The following is a 15723-nucleotide window of genomic DNA, read 5'->3' on the forward strand; positions in this document are numbered from 1 at the left end:
TTCGGTAGGAATAGGGCTGTGAACATCACAGACGCGTGCGAATGCTATAGAAGAGACCGTCGACGCTCGTTAAAACGTAGACGAGATATTCCGCCAGCAGCACAGTCCTCTAGAATCAGGCACTTCGCCAGGAATTCCTCGCTCTAGGATGTGGGAGGGCCGAGACGGAGAGATCGAGCGACCACATTGAGGAGCAGCTCTGCGACGGCTGTTTCTGCGACCTAAAATGTGTTTGAATAGGATGTTCGCAGCTATCAATACAGCGCTTTATTCGGTGGTCGGGAAGTCCATCACCGCCACAGCCATCAGGACCATTAAGCGGCTTCACGGCGATATGACCGGTATAAGACCTGCCAACGGCTCAAGTGCGTCCCTCCGGCGATCTCTATTGCGGGAGCGATAATTAGCGCGTTTATAGCAAACGATTACGATCGGGACGTTTCGTCAGGAGTCGCAGGGGCCACAAGAGACCGAAGAATGGAACCGTTAAGGCTAAACAGTTGACGTTCAAAAGATGGCGCCAATGACGTGGTTCCGGTTCCCGCAATCGCCTTCGGCAGTTGCAGCACGCAAAAGTGTGACCTTCGAGGTCCGCTTCGGCTAATCTGAGGGAGCCGCCGCTGAGAGCGAGCTCTGGACACCACCTATTTGGACACCACCTTAACGTCTCATATCCAAGCAAGACAGAGAGAGGCACATAGGAAGATGGAGACGAACACCTGCACAGTGGTCGAACAAGAGATATGTCTCCGGAGGCAACGTTTGGACGAGCGGAGTTTCGTCTTAGCCGGGGTCCTGACGAACAGAGGTTCCCTTCCTTGTCTTAGCCAGAATTAATACTCCCCGCAATAATTACTACCACACAGAGTTACCGCGCGCCGAAAGCACAGTATACGCGAGCGCTTTTGCATTCTGCCCTCATCGAAATGCGGCAGCCGCGGTCGGGAATCCAACCCACGACCTCGTGCTCAGCAGCAGAGCGCCGTACGCATGGCGTGCATCGTTATATCAGAGTCATTGATTACTTTTCAAAAGTATTGAATGACCCTGGTTATACTAACAGAAGACGAAACAGCGTCCCATGGAATGCCGTGCATAACACTATACAGTTTAAGCTGGTTCGTTGTAACGATAGCAAAGTAAAGCTTGAGAAGCGTTAGGCGTTGAGCACGAGTCACGGACGACCTCACGCTCGCACGTCGATATACTATTAGGCAAGATGAGCGCCAAACTTCGCTACAGCGAGAGAAGGTGCGGTACACACTTCGCTACAACGAGTACGGCTCATGGGTGCCGAGTTGCGCTGCATAGTTCTGACAATACACGAAGAACACGCACACGCACAGTGTGAATGCAACGAAAACTCGCATCCATGATCACGAACCGTCTATATACACAACCGTTTATTGAATGCGGCTCGGTGACGAAACCGGACGCTATATGACGACAGAACAAATAAGGGGTCGCCGACGCTTTCTACATTGCATGTCAGCGCAGCGAGCCCGTTTGTTTTTCGTCCCACAAGGCGCCTGGCAGAAAAACAGCGCCGCAAAGCGACGGCGCCTCTCCAGCGTGAGGTAACTCGCCGCCTTGACCAATACACAGCACATACACCACGCAGCGCACGTACGACTGCGTAAAACGTCCGGCTATACGGCCACCGCATCACAACAACGGCTGTGAGAGGGGGAGCCCAAGAAATGCGCATTTCTGCAAACGGCGTCCTCCAATGGACACGACGAGCCAGGGTGTGTGCAGCACGCTTGAAACGCATGGCGTCGAGTCGCGCGCGGCTGCGAGCATATATATATATATATATATATATATATATATATATATATATATATATATATATATATATATATATATATATATATATATATATATATATATATATATAAGTACACAGATTTGCCCAAACGTCATCCCTCTGGCTTCTAGAGGCTTTGTGTAACTTCACAAATTCATCTCTTTCGAGGAAACGTTGCGCTAAAAGCGCAATAATTCGCAACGCTTTTGCATATGCGCAGAAATGTATTGCATTCATGCTGTTTAGGAAAACGTCATTTTTTTTTTAGAAATTTACAAAGATAAATCGTAATAAGCGCAACAAGAACGCCTGAAGCCACAAGCACGTATCAAGACTAGACAAGTCCACGTATACTGTCGATCATTCCCGCGGAGACTCAACGATATTTGTGCCGGATTTTCTTCTAGTAATTTTTGAAGGCGCAACGGTGCGATCTATAGGAGGCCACGGTATATACAGACTTCTTTTGCGATGCCTTCTGCTACTGTCACCTGTGCGCGAGAGAAAGCAGCATCAACCTACTCAGTTCAACGTTACTAATAGGCGATGTGGCGCTCATAGCTGCACGTATGCTACTGTTCCAATAATTCAGCAGCACACCGACTAAGGGCAAGTTGGTGCCCCATCGACTTAAGTGAGCACCAACTACAGACCAGCAACATGTCCTTCTCCACTGGCTTAGTGTACCCCAATATCAAACAAGAGGACAGGGAACGAACCGCACGGGCGACCAGCCCTTTAATTGTGCGCTACACTAATTCAAGATTACCATAAGATGCACGCGCTTATCACAACGATTCGAATAGATCAGCTCAAACGCCAGGCCACGCAGATGTGCTTCGCCACCGCCCCTCAGGCATCGAGAGCACACTAATGAAGAGTGATGTTCGGCCATAATAGGCTACACAGCGGCCGCGACATCATCATCATGTCCACGTGCAAGGCGAAGGCCTCTGCCAGCGATCGCCAATTACACCTGTCTTGCGACAGGCGACTCCATCATACACGTGAGGAAATCTCCTAATCTCGCCGCAACACCCAATTCCGTCGCTGTCATCACGACGGCGTATCCGTTCGCTTGGCGTCCATTATGCGACTCAAACTAGGGCAACGATTATCGGCGCTATGCATAACTATTAGCTCCCGAGGTCTATTTCCCACTATTATTATCAACTAGAACATCAGCTACAACTACTCACGATATATAATGGAAAACACCCCCTTGCTATCACTTAACGTTACGCTTATACAATTTTCCGTTCCATCGCGCGTTGCGCCGTCCTCCGTTTCTTACCAAGTTTCTTTGTTATGACAGTGACAAGAACTTTCTTAGAGTGTCCTGAGGAACTCGATTGGGGGGACCCTCCAAGTTTCTTTGTTATCCTCCAAGTTTCACCCGACGAATCTCCATTACGAACCGCGCAATTAACCGAGGCGTAGGAACACTATAATGTCGTGCGTTTTCCAGCACCGTCTGCCCACCGTCGTCAAAAGCAGACGCGTTGTTGACGACGCACAGCAGACGACGCGTTCAGACGCGGAGAAACTAGAGTTCACAACGCATTTGTGCACCTCGATTGGTTGACGCAAGGTACAGCTCCAGAAAGGCTGCGCGGATTTAGCGCGACAGGGTAAAAGGATAATCACGATGAAGAAACGATCAAAAAGGTTTACGAGCTGATGGCGCATATGAGAAAGAAGAGAAAATGGGGAAGGGGCAGAGATCAGTTCAGATCATGAAGGAAAGAAACAAAATAGGATATGCCCTGACGTCACGTTTTTAAAGCCGGAAATGCAGCCATGTTGGTGTGCCATCTCCCTTTGCGCCTAAAACCTGAGGGGGATCTTCTGTAAGTGTATACACTGGTGTACACCTTGTGGACATGTCCATTTCGTCTACTGCTGAAGTGCGGATTAGCCAAGAGCGCCTGTCTCCTTCTGACGTCTACCACAGCCCAGCTAATCAGAACTTCAGCAGCAGACGAAATGGGCATGTACCCTAGGTAGACACTTGCAGAATACACCCCCCCATCCGCCCCCCCACTTCCCCAGCTAGCTGGAGCAGACAGGCTCGAGCTTTGCACTTGCATTGCTGCGACCCTCCGGAAGTGTATGATGCTGACGCGCATCACAACAAAGCCTACGAAACTCATGTAACAGTTTTTGTGAAGTATAGACGCGCTCCTGTGTTTTTCCGTGGCACGATGAAGACGACGACGAAGACACGCGCCGTATTTATTTCAGTGTCACTGCTGCCCGACACACACTCACCGGCCCAAAACCCAACTCTTACACACCACACTTCAAAGTCAGCTTGTCTCGCGAACGGAATGTGCTGCGAGAAAGACACGGGCCGAAAAATATCGCTTTTTAGAGGTCGAGAGCAGCAGGGAGAGCGTCAGGAGCGCGGTTGCTACAGTAACGTTGAAGTTTAGCGCACCAGTCCCAGTCCTCATTTGCGGAAAACACTACGTGACTTCCGCCACACACTCCAACTCATCCGAGCTAGCCGGGGCTTCTCCTACGCTTTCCTTTCTCCATTGTTCACATCGAAAACCAGGAAAGAAAGGCCTATAGCAGGCAGGCACATCCGCTTTTGGAGCCCTAAAGAAGATGACAGTTCCGAAAGAGCCCGGACTAAAGGAAAGACGAAAATAATAAGAGAAGTATCCGCCGTTTGGCGACGCGTTATTGGCGCTTCCAGCGCAAATCGCACCATCTGAAGCAGCCTTGATGGCGGCCTATAGATTCCGTGATCCGAAAGGTCGCCACCGCTTTCTGCGCCTTCTCGCCGCGTGGCGGCAGCCTTGTAGTCAGACGGTCATATCTGCGGAGGGAGGAGAGAAGAGGCTTGATATATGGCTCTCGCCGCAGCTACGCAGACGCGTCTTCAAGGAGACGCGGAAACTCAGCCAGTCCCCCGGCCACGCGTGTACCGTGTCGACGCCGATATAACCATCCGCTACTCGATCGAGACAACGCAGTAGTCCGTGCGAACAAGGCCAAGAAGAGCGCGCCGTTGGGCCTTCAACACGACTGGCGACGATAAAACGCACACAAAACGAAAACTAACAGAAGGAAAACGCACCACAAATTTGTGTAGTTGTGCTTCCTTCCCTTGTTTGTCTTCGTTTTCGGCGCCGTTTACCGTCATGGCCAAGTTTCATCGCGAAAACCGTCTACCCGTTGCCTATACCGATGTCACACGGTCTCTTTCGATCACGGCCTCGATTCATTTTTCGACCGTGATTGGATTCCTTGCGCAGCTTGCGCAAATGAGCCAATCGAGCGACCGAGTATTTCGATTCGTATTGGGCTCGATCGCGACCGAAAGTGCACCGTGTGACACCCGGCCGCATGAAGTGAGGTTGCGTATCAAAGTCGCCCACCGGACCACAAATGGTGGCTTTAAGGTCCGCACCACAGATCTCTGCTGGACATTATTGAAAGCTACCATCTATATACATGGAAGATGATTCAGTCGATTCACGCCAAATGGGGAAACTGTCGAAATCTGTCTTTTTTTTTTTCTTGAGGAGCTCAAGTAAATGGCAACATAAATTCAAGATGTTCTGGGGAGAGAGGGGAAGAATACATTTATTTAAAAAAGGGTGGGCGAAATGGCCTGCATATAGATGAAGCAGTTAATTAAGGTTTACAAGTGACCCTATCGAGACATCGCGTATGTAATATACGTGTACATACTCCTTAAACTACAGTAGGTCAAGGCAGGCTCTATTTATAATGCTCTGCTATAACGCTGGTTCATTGACACGGCACTTGTCTATAACAATAACTCACGGTATCGATCAAAATCGGTGCGCCGACATTGATCTATCTATAGTCGGCAACGTAATTAGATTCATGGCGCGCATGCATATCTGCCTGCTACCGTTTTCCTTTTTTTTTTTCCTATGCTCTCTGTCCGTATATACTTACGCCGAGGCTTTTATTCCTGTTATTTTACTCCCCAGAATAACGAATATCTGTATATTAAACTGCAGGCTCCAGCTTAGATTATATTTTTGCCGTAATGGAACCTATAGACACGTTGGAGACGTTTGTCATGCAGTAACAGTAATACGTACCCATCGCCTCAATCTATGGGCTCGTGTATTGCAGCGCTTTCTCGCCATTGATTATCTACTGTTCCTATCACACATCGCGCCGACTGGCTGATCCCACGGCGATAACAGCGACGTGCGAGCCAATCACGAAGGGCGCGAACAGTGTGGAACAAGAAAACTGAATTGTTAAAAAGTTCGGGTCCTGGCAATACTTAAATTTCTTGCACGGTCAAAGTAAGAGACAAGCGCAGAAAAATGTATGTCATAGAGATGCCATATACATTGGCCATTAAAATAAATTGCAGGAATGGAGTCCCACCGCAACTGCACGAGTAACGTATAGAGGTATCCTTCGTTTTTACAGCGAAGCTGTATATGGCAAGCCAATTCGTCCGTCCGTCGCCTGTACGCCGAAAACTCCTCCAGTGCAACCTCATGCGCATGCGCGAAAAAAAAAAAAGAGGCGCGCGATCGGCTGCGTTATACTCTCCGTCGCAATCGAGCGCGCGCGCAGTAGTTTCTCTCCAGCTCTGAAATGGGTAGGGCACGCGTCATAAGGGCTCCTGAGGAGCAGGCAGCTCCTCAGGAGTCCTGATCGTTGCTGATCGAAAGATCAGCAACGCCGCGCCGATGCTGCAGCCCGGGCACAAGAACGGGTTCGTGCAGCCGAGCGCAAGCAGCAACTGCGTACCGAGGATCCGGCGGCCTACCAAGCCGTCGTTTAATGAACTGTCGGGGTTATCCCAGTGATAAACACCAGGGCCGCACGTTTTAGCTTCGCTGGTTAATCATCTGTACGGAGTGCTTGGGCGGTGATATTTTTATAGTGTCGTTTACACGAACTGCGCGCGAGCGGGTCGAGTCAGAAGTCGACTCTGACGAGCTGAGCTGAGCCATCCCAATACTGTGTACCTTGAAATTCTATAGCACCAGCTCACTGTGGTGTCGCATGCCGGAGTACACTACTACGTGCTCAGCAATAACAAAGAATTACATTACATTCGAATGCAACCAAGGGCTCTACGCGTCAACAAGAACTCCTCGTGCGCACGAAAACACCCAAATAAGCGAAAATGCCTGCGTCCCACAGAAGGCGCCATAGCAACATGGCTGCGCAATCAACCGCGTGGCAAAACAGGGTGGCACCAACAGCCGTTGTAACATTTTCTCCGAGGAACCAGGCCCCCACTGGACACGTTGTGACGGACTGCGCGTTCCGGATGGGCGAGCTGAGCTCGCCCATTGTGCGTTGCTCATGCTTCCGCTTCCATTCAGTCGACGTCGCACGGGGGGGCGATCACACAGGCGGACCATGGGGGAGCCGTTCTGTTGGTTATCCGCCTTTTCTGGCGCGACCCTCGCCGCACTATCCGTACGCTTCTGCTGTGCTTTTCTATTTTCACAGGACGTGGTCTGGTCTGGTCAACTCCAAAGAAAGTGAAGCTACCGTGTAAATCTACGATGTAGCTAACGTGCATGCGGGGATCGCTTGCACGACGCTGCGCAAAGAGCGTTGCACCTTTAGTTTTTCGAGGCTTCTCCGTCAAATAGAAACTAGAAAGCCCAAACGGTCGTGGCTGTCAACGCTCGATATCGTCACAAACGCAGTAGCGCCCGTAAAAAAAACATCACGTCTGTATCGTCGCGTTGCACGGGCACGTATGAAACGCCCTGCGTTCAGGCAGGGCAAACAAGCGCAGTACCTTTACCACCGTGCGTGGAACGCTTCCCACCGAGTTCGCTTCACGACCGCCTGACGTCAACACACGCGGAAATACCTGCTCGATCACCCTATCACGCATGCGCGTTCGCAGGGGGGGAGGGAAAAAAACAACATTGAATCGTGCGAGTGCATTGTGGCATTCCCGAGTGAACCTTTTTTTTTTTTCTTCACTGCTTGTAGCTGACGTGAGCTACGTGGTTCCTCACGGCTGCGTGTTTTCCGTGTTTTCACGTCAACTCAAAACAAATACTCAGCATACACGTGCTTGACGTTCTCTTCAGAGATTATACTCACTGCTTTCGTGACTATTCTCGTCCGCAGTGCTACGTCGATGTCTTTTCTTTCATTCTGTCTTCTTGCGCACACACCAAGATCGCAAAATAAAGTGCTTTATCGTCTGGGAATTTTTTTTTCCTTTCTTATGTAATATTCATCCATAATAGACTAAGGGGACAGTCGGTCCTTGACAGCTCTAGCAGTCATCAGCCCTTTATCCGACAAAGCGAGAATACAATGTACCATATATGTGAGCACAATCAAAATGATAACCACATGGTAATTTGTACAAACGTCCCGTCACACTTCTTTCTTCATCCGGAGAGATTAAGAACTCTTCATTCACAATACGAATGAGCATATACGTTTTGCGCACACTGCCGCCTAACCAAGTGCAGCGACAGCTGACGGCTCTTTCGTGGTTGTGCATAGCTTTAGCTTGTTCTGTTCATCTGTCTGAAGTGACGGAAGATTAATCTCGAAAAGAGGCTGCAGCGACGGTTCCCTCCATGCAAATATTCGATTTGATATGCGGGAACTACGACGTCCCATATTTGTCACGCAATTACGAGATCGCGAATAACGAAATTCGCTAACAACGAAGCGTTTTGCGCTTTCACTGACGTCAAACGTTAGCTGTAAGATTACCGCCTTCGCTGTGCTGCAAGAGGGAACGTAAGTTCTTGGCGCAGCGTTCCGAGAGGAAATGAGCAATTTATTCTTACAGATAAAGAGAGTATAAGGACCACTGACACAGCCTCCTTTGTTGCCAACCGAATGATCTGGAAAGCAACAGGAGGAGGCGGCCGTCGAAATATATGTCAGGTGACACTACTGACGTTTTATGCCCGACTTACTCTAAGGGAGCGTAATATCAACTCTAGTGGCTGCAGATTCTAACTGCCGTGATTTTTGTGCATTTATAACAATGTCACTGCTGGCAAAAAAAAAATAATAATAATAGAAAGAACGATCATAGCGGCAGTAATAAAACTGTAGCACCTGGCGTACATGTGCCCTTCTAATCACGCAGCTTGCAAAAATAAACATTAATGGAGACAGCATTAAAACAGTAGCAGCGACGTGAATACTACTACCGCTCGAAACCTGGTTGATCTGGTTTGCCGCAGTACAAAAATTTTCTGTCGTGTTCTGGCGACGCCTAGCGCCGGTTGTCGATAACCTCACCCTCATAGAGTTTCCTACAAAAATTTTTGTAGGAAACTCTATGCTCACCCTACGCGAGTGGCGCCCCCAGAGACGGTGGCCGTTGTGTGCTTGCGCAAAAGTCAGTAGACCATGGATGCACGACGTGAACGCGGTCGCCCATATATTCATTTTCCAACCTAAGCCGTCTGCTGCTGAATTCTGTCGTAGGATCGTAAAACCTTCACTTACGGTGGAAGGCCTGTGACAGCTCTCTCCGCTCTACAATAGAGAGCTCCCATGTGCCTCGATATTGCGTAGAGAGGCTCTCTCTCTCTCCTTTCTTCCGCACGTTGTCAGAAACTATCGCTTTACTCTCCCTTCATTGTCTCTATTCTTCGTTCTTTTAAACGATAAATGAGTCCTTGCAGTTCACGGTTCCAGATGAACGCGATCAAGAAAGTTTCTACACTTCTTTATGTTAGCTTCCAACAGGCATCCGTGATACAGCATCAAAGGAAGCCTTACAAAAAAAAAAAAGAATTCACCGTTTCCTTTTACTAGCACATCCTATATATATCACACAGCGGCTTACCCTGAAGTAAGCAAATGAAATTCGAGGTGAATAAAACATCAGGTTTCGAATGACGGCTTCTGCTCTTACTTTCACTGCGTGTGCCACCCACGAGACTGGCGGGAAAAAAAAGGAAGAAAGAAGGATGAAAAAGAAACACTGCTTTCCTTTTCGCCTCCACCGAAGGTGCCACGGTATTTTCGCACTCGTGCTGTAGAGGCACACGCGGTGTGCTTCGCTGCATACTTGCGCATGCGCACTCACTGATACGTAACAAAGCAGTAAGGTGTAGCTTCGGGTGAACTCGTTTTGCGTTATTACAGTCGGCGCGCAACGGGACGACGCACAAAAAACAAGGCGAAGACAGGCGGTGACTTCCAACTGCCTTTCATCACCAATCAAACTCACTCTTACATGCATGCCTCGTGCGCTCACGTCACGCGTAAAGAGACAAGTCGGCAAGCGTTTCCTGTTCCTTCTTGCTGACTTGTTTCTTTGTGCGTGATGTCAGCCTGTGATGCATGCATATAAATATGAATTTGATTGCCAATAAAAGGTAGTTGGAAGTCAGCGCTTGTATTCATCTTTTTTTTTGTGTGTGTGTGTGTGTGCCTTGTGTCGCGCTATGTACTCCTAGCAATAGCGTTACAAAACGGTTCCCGGCATCGTAATCATCAATCTACTTTACTTTCACTGCAGCGATCTCCAATCAACCCTGTCTTGCGTCAGCTGACTCCTTCCAATATGCATGCAAATTCTACGATCTTTCTTATCACAGGCATCACACCGCCCAGTCCTTTGCCATTCCCGACTGCGTTCCCCTTCGCTCGGCACCACTTTGCAGCAAGCCCTCTGTGTACTTTCTAAGTGCACTGCAATGTCACATGACCTGTCCAACTGCATTTCTTTCACCGCATACATTCCGTAACTCTAACAGACCACCGGTGTACTCTGTGCAAGTAATGCAACGTGACGTAAGGCACTCTACGCTGTCCGTCCAAATCCACTTCTTGCTTTGCCTAATTGCCAATGGCGCAAAAAAAAAAAAATGCGTTTCTATTCAATGATCAGCCAAAAGCAATTATCTGATGATGGGAACCCACGCAGGTTCCTTCCTCACAATGCAATAAACATAACGTCGTCGTCACCACTTAGACCTTAAGTTTCACTTGCACCTTATGCTTCACTTGCGCCTCGCTTTGTTTTGTCTAATATGCCACCAGACCGGACGAGTTTTTCGTAGAACTCTTGACTACATGCAGCCTCGTTTAAGAACAGCACTCGCGTAATTAATAGGCAATTAAACCCTCAACCTCGAAAGCAAATATACAAAACAAATTAATTTATTTCGCTCGGCCCCGCATACAGTACCGCGCCTCCGGGGTAATGGCGTTCTGTGGCCGAGCAAAAGGTCGTAGGTTCGACTGACGGCCACATTCTGAAGGGAACGCTATGCAAACACGCTCTCTCTATTTAGGTGCAAATTGATGAACCACACACTGTTTAATTTCAAATTAATCAGGAGACCTCTGCTCAGACATCCCTGATAGCCCACTGTGCAATTGTGAGAAGTTAAATACAATTCGTCATAATTAAATTTTACCCTTGCATGGGCCCAATTTAATAAAGCGACAAGCACAACTTAGATTTATCTAGATGCAGCCGTACATTTATACTTATAGAAATACATCCAAGAGTCTACACGATATATGTAGTTACAATTTGTGAAGACTAAGCGCGCTAACTTATTGAAAATCTAAATCTCTCGCAAAAAAAAAAAAGGAAACAACCGCAATTCGACATTTCACGCAATGTACTGAAATAATTTACCGTGACTGCAGAAAGTGCTTCGAGGCACAGGGATAACGAAATTTAAATGTTTATTTCACCATAAAAATAATATCCATACACAGTAAGAGGTGAAAGGCGCACCTGGATCCATAGCCACTGGCGGTAGTTGCTTACCCATAGAATATATAATTTATACAAAGTAATCCATTGAAGAATACATATATATCTGTACGCACATACTTCAGGTATACGAAAGCTTGCTAATAAAGTTACATGGTATATTGTGTAAACAGAAAGTACGCTTTCAAGCAAGGTACAAACTTCGTCGATGGCAATGTGTTCCCAGTAAATAATTCTAGATTTGGCCGCCGGTGAACGAGATCATTCGGCGACCACAGTTACAAACTCCCGGTAAGCTGAGCTTCTTCCGATGAGCTCCGTCGTGTGTCAGATCAAGGCAACAACGAAAGACGAACAGCGGAAAACCGAATGTTTGTTTTTAAGTATCTTGTGCATTAAAATACCAGTTTTAATGTAGCTAACCGAATCGAACGGCACGATGGCGTTCAGCGTATTAGTGGCGCAAACGGCGTGTTCCTAAGTGCGCCACCACCTGAGAAGGGGGGGGGGAGCAGTCACACGATAAGAAAAAAAAAAGTTACATCACCCTTATGCCTCGTAGCGTTACACAATTTAGCCAACCGATAAGCGCTCACCCTGCAGCTTATCTCAGCAAGTTTGCCGAGGGGCTATCGTTTGTCTATACGATGATCATCTGACGGTTCCTGCCTAACTATATTCAGAGATCAGGAAATATTCGCTACTCTATTCAATACTCGACGGCATTTACTTTTCTCGAATACAGTCGACCTTCATTCAAAACTGACACGAAAATACCTTCCTTATATCTGATATTCGTTATAAACATGCATTCGTTAAATACGCTTTCATTGGCGGGATAAATTTTTATATTTACTTCGTTATGTTCGGGTTCGCGATACCAGCATATTCGATTTGAATCGCCACTCGTACACCCATATTTAGGACGTCACCGTAGCGCAACCAAGATGGACAAAACACACACACACAAGGCGAGACATCACTGCCCAACGTGCTTTTCTACATTCTATTGTTTGTGCTACGGTGTCACCCCTATTGAACTGACGTGGATTCGACTGAGGCTGTCTGTGATGCGTCAATTTCAAAAGACTTGCCACATCAATGGCTCGAACGTTGACAGCTCACACGTTTTAATAAATGCAGCAAGCCTACGTGCGCGCACATTTAAATTTTCTTGAACGCGAAAGGGGCTGTTTTTTTTTTTTTTATGCGGATACCGTCGAAATTCAAGAGCTATACTCAAGAAAACAGGGTATACGGCCCGACAGAATCCGAACATAAGGTAGCCGATGTTTGAAGGGCATTGAATCGACGTTTTACTATCAGAACAACAATAATAAAAATGGTGTGTGTGTGCGTTTGGATGAGAAGCTCTTTGGAGCAATATAAGCACAGCAACTAAACACGCTGGAACTCGAAACACGAGTGTTAAGAGACCCACTGCGTGCAACAGGTTTCACTTTAGGGATCTTTACATATGTACCCAAGCGTCTTTCGAGCACCCAAAACTCCACGCCCCGCCTGCGTTCTACGCCCAGAGGATTGCGCCCCCAACACTCTTAAAGAAGTTTGCACTCTTTTGGAGCTTATCTTGTTCCACAACAATAACGGTCATCTTTCTCGCCTTTCCCTTCAACGCTGCGCGCCTGGTACTTCCACGCCGTAAGCGACAAGCGTGTCATCAGCGTGACATAGTATTCTTCACGGGAAGGTAGCGAGCGCAGAGTTTTCAAGAAAGGAAACGTAAGCAAGGCAGATGGCGATTATCGTTGCGGTGGTGATAAACTTTACTGAAATGCACACCCTTTGCCAAATTGCTTTACATCTTCCTTCTCTCGTCATCGTCGCGCATCATGCGCCTCTTTCTTCCCTCTTCCCCCAACGCCGAGTAGCTGGCTAGAGGAATATACCTCAGGCCGACCTCTCTGCATTTCGTATCATTAAACTTATCTCTCTCTTTGTGTTGTATCTTGCCACAGAGCAATAATCGCCATCTGGCTTGCGTTTCCTTTCTTGAAAACGCTGCGCTCGTTACTTTCCTGTTGAGAATGTTCTGCCATGCTGATAACGCGCATGCCGTTAGTGACTTGGAAGCACCGGGCTCGCAGCGTTAAAGGAAATGCGGACAACACAGGTGACGATTACTGTTGTGTGGCAACATACGACCCAAGGGGTGTAATTTTGCTTAACAGTGCAGGCGGTCGGAACAAAATGCCCTAAAGGGTAGAGACGCCTTTAACTCAACTCTCTCTTGACTCCACTTGGAATGCGCTTTCAAACGAAGCTCAGCTCGCAGAGCATCACTATTTCTGGCCAGAAATGTTTTCTTGCGTCACGTGCTTTCCCAGAATCCTTTCGGATACCGGACGAGAGCTTCTGGAACCTCTGCCATCTTTGTCAGGGGAAACGATGCACTTACACATGGTTTATATAATAAATAAATTTTGTAATTTATTTACAGGGTAAGTTAAGTTGCTGCATCGTCTAATACTTTACTGCCTTTCCTCCGTATGCCAGGATATTTTTTGTTGTGACAAGAACAAGGAAAGTGAATAACGTGAGCTTGTGCCAAGCTCCGGCACCCATCGGCGCGCATTTTAAACGTACGCTACGCAACAGCCTCGGGCATTTGCTGCCCTCGAAGAATTTTTCACAACGAGACAAAACACCGACGATCGTCAATTTGCAATAAAAACGCGCACAAAATGAAAACAAACTCGTAGACAAAACATCAATAAAGCGCTTGATGCGCCCACATTTTTCATACGCCGATCATTCCAGACACACAGAAAAAGAAGAAAAAAGAGGGAAAACGATGCAGACGAACCAGCAGCGCGTACCCGGTGCAGCTAACATTCGACACATCCCACTGTCGTAACATGTCGCACGCGCCGGTAAGTCAAACTTAAAAGCTAAAGCTTTCATGGCGCAAGAGACGGTGTAGAAATAGAAAGCGCAAGAAGCGGGCAGTTTCGGCATAGCCTTTATTGAGTGTCACAAGGTGTCGCAACGTCGCCTGCAGTCGGTGAAATACCCTGCACCCAAACCGACGCGCACAAGCCGCTCGCTCGCGGGTAAAAATATTAAATAAAATTTCCAATGTCTCCGTTACTTAATAATGCTTTGATTTTCTTTCTATCTACGACCACATTATTCCACACTCCTTTCGCACCATTCGAGGAGTCTACGTGCTCTCTCTCTTTTGCGCACGCACACACACACACACATACACGGGTGTACTCGGTTTCAAAGCGGCCGCGACAGACGGCGTCGTGCGAGGCAACACCCGCACACACTGACGTGCTCGGTTTCAAAGTGACCGCAATCAGACAGCAGATGCAATGCAATACACGCTGCCGCGAAGGCGCGTCGAATGGCTCACGGGAACGGCGGCCACGGCAACACCCCGTGTAGTCCGCCAGACCATGTAATACTGAAAATCACCACGCACCGGGCAGGCGCCCAGACACAAAAGTTCGTGAAGATCGTGGGCGCCAGCCACGCTAAAACGGCGGTTGTCATTCATACCGCACGACGGCTTTGACGCATCGCTACGTTGCACGCATCGAAAACGAGGGGGAGACCGCGGCGAAACCACACTGCCGCCCGTCAAAGGAACGCGGGTCGAAGGGGTTGCTCGCCCAGAAACTCAGGCACTGTGAACATCTGACAGACGGTGAAAGGCAAACGCAAACGCACAACACACGCGCACACACACACATTGCCAAGGACCAGCGAGCGAGCGGCGTGCAAGGCTGTTTCACGTCGGCGCGCACGTTGTGTCCGAGTTTTCAACCCTCTCCGAGCAACGATCCGTCGCGGACCAACGGTTGCTTACCCTGAGTTTGCCCGAACCGTCGATGGCCTTACGGTCCCTGATGTAGGGTGAGCCAGCCTGCTTGGAAATCAGGCCGGCCGAATCTTGGAGCTCCACTTCGAAGCGAGTTGACTCCACAACGTCGGCCATGTTGCGTCGGTTTTGCTCCTCCAGACAGTCCGGTCGGCCGGCCAAATAACGGATGCCCCTGGCACGCACGGGACTACGGTCACACGGTGGAGAAAGTGCGAGTTTCGAGCTCAAAGGTTAATGACCGCTTCTGGGGTCCTCACTGGCCTGGTCAAAGCTCGGAACGTCCACCATCGCACTCCGACAACGACCGGTGCTCCGCAAAATGCGCTCGCCTCCGACGCGACGAAAAGGAGAAATAGAAAAAAG

At 48.5% G+C, this 15723-nt stretch overlaps 1 protein-coding gene across 2 annotated transcripts in view; it reads right to left on the minus strand.

Moving 5' to 3' along the window:
* LOC135914434 (adenosylhomocysteinase-like 1) overlaps positions 1 to 15720 on the minus strand; it is a 271601-nt gene extending 255881 nt beyond the window's left edge. The window contains exon 1 of one of the 2 annotated variants that reach the window (XM_065447278.2): positions 15346 to 15720. In XM_065447278.2, coding sequence (XP_065303350.2) covers positions 15346 to 15474 — 129 coding nt within the window. In that variant the 5' untranslated portion in view covers positions 15475 to 15720. The remainder of the gene's footprint in view (positions 1 to 15345) is intronic. The other variant, XM_065447281.2, reaches the window with a different exon arrangement.
* Between the last annotated feature and the right edge of the window lie 3 nt (positions 15721 to 15723).

This window comes from Dermacentor albipictus, chromosome 6 (genome assembly GCF_038994185.2).
Source record: "Dermacentor albipictus isolate Rhodes 1998 colony chromosome 6, USDA_Dalb.pri_finalv2, whole genome shotgun sequence".
NCBI lineage: Eukaryota > Metazoa > Arthropoda > Arachnida > Ixodida > Ixodidae > Dermacentor > Dermacentor albipictus.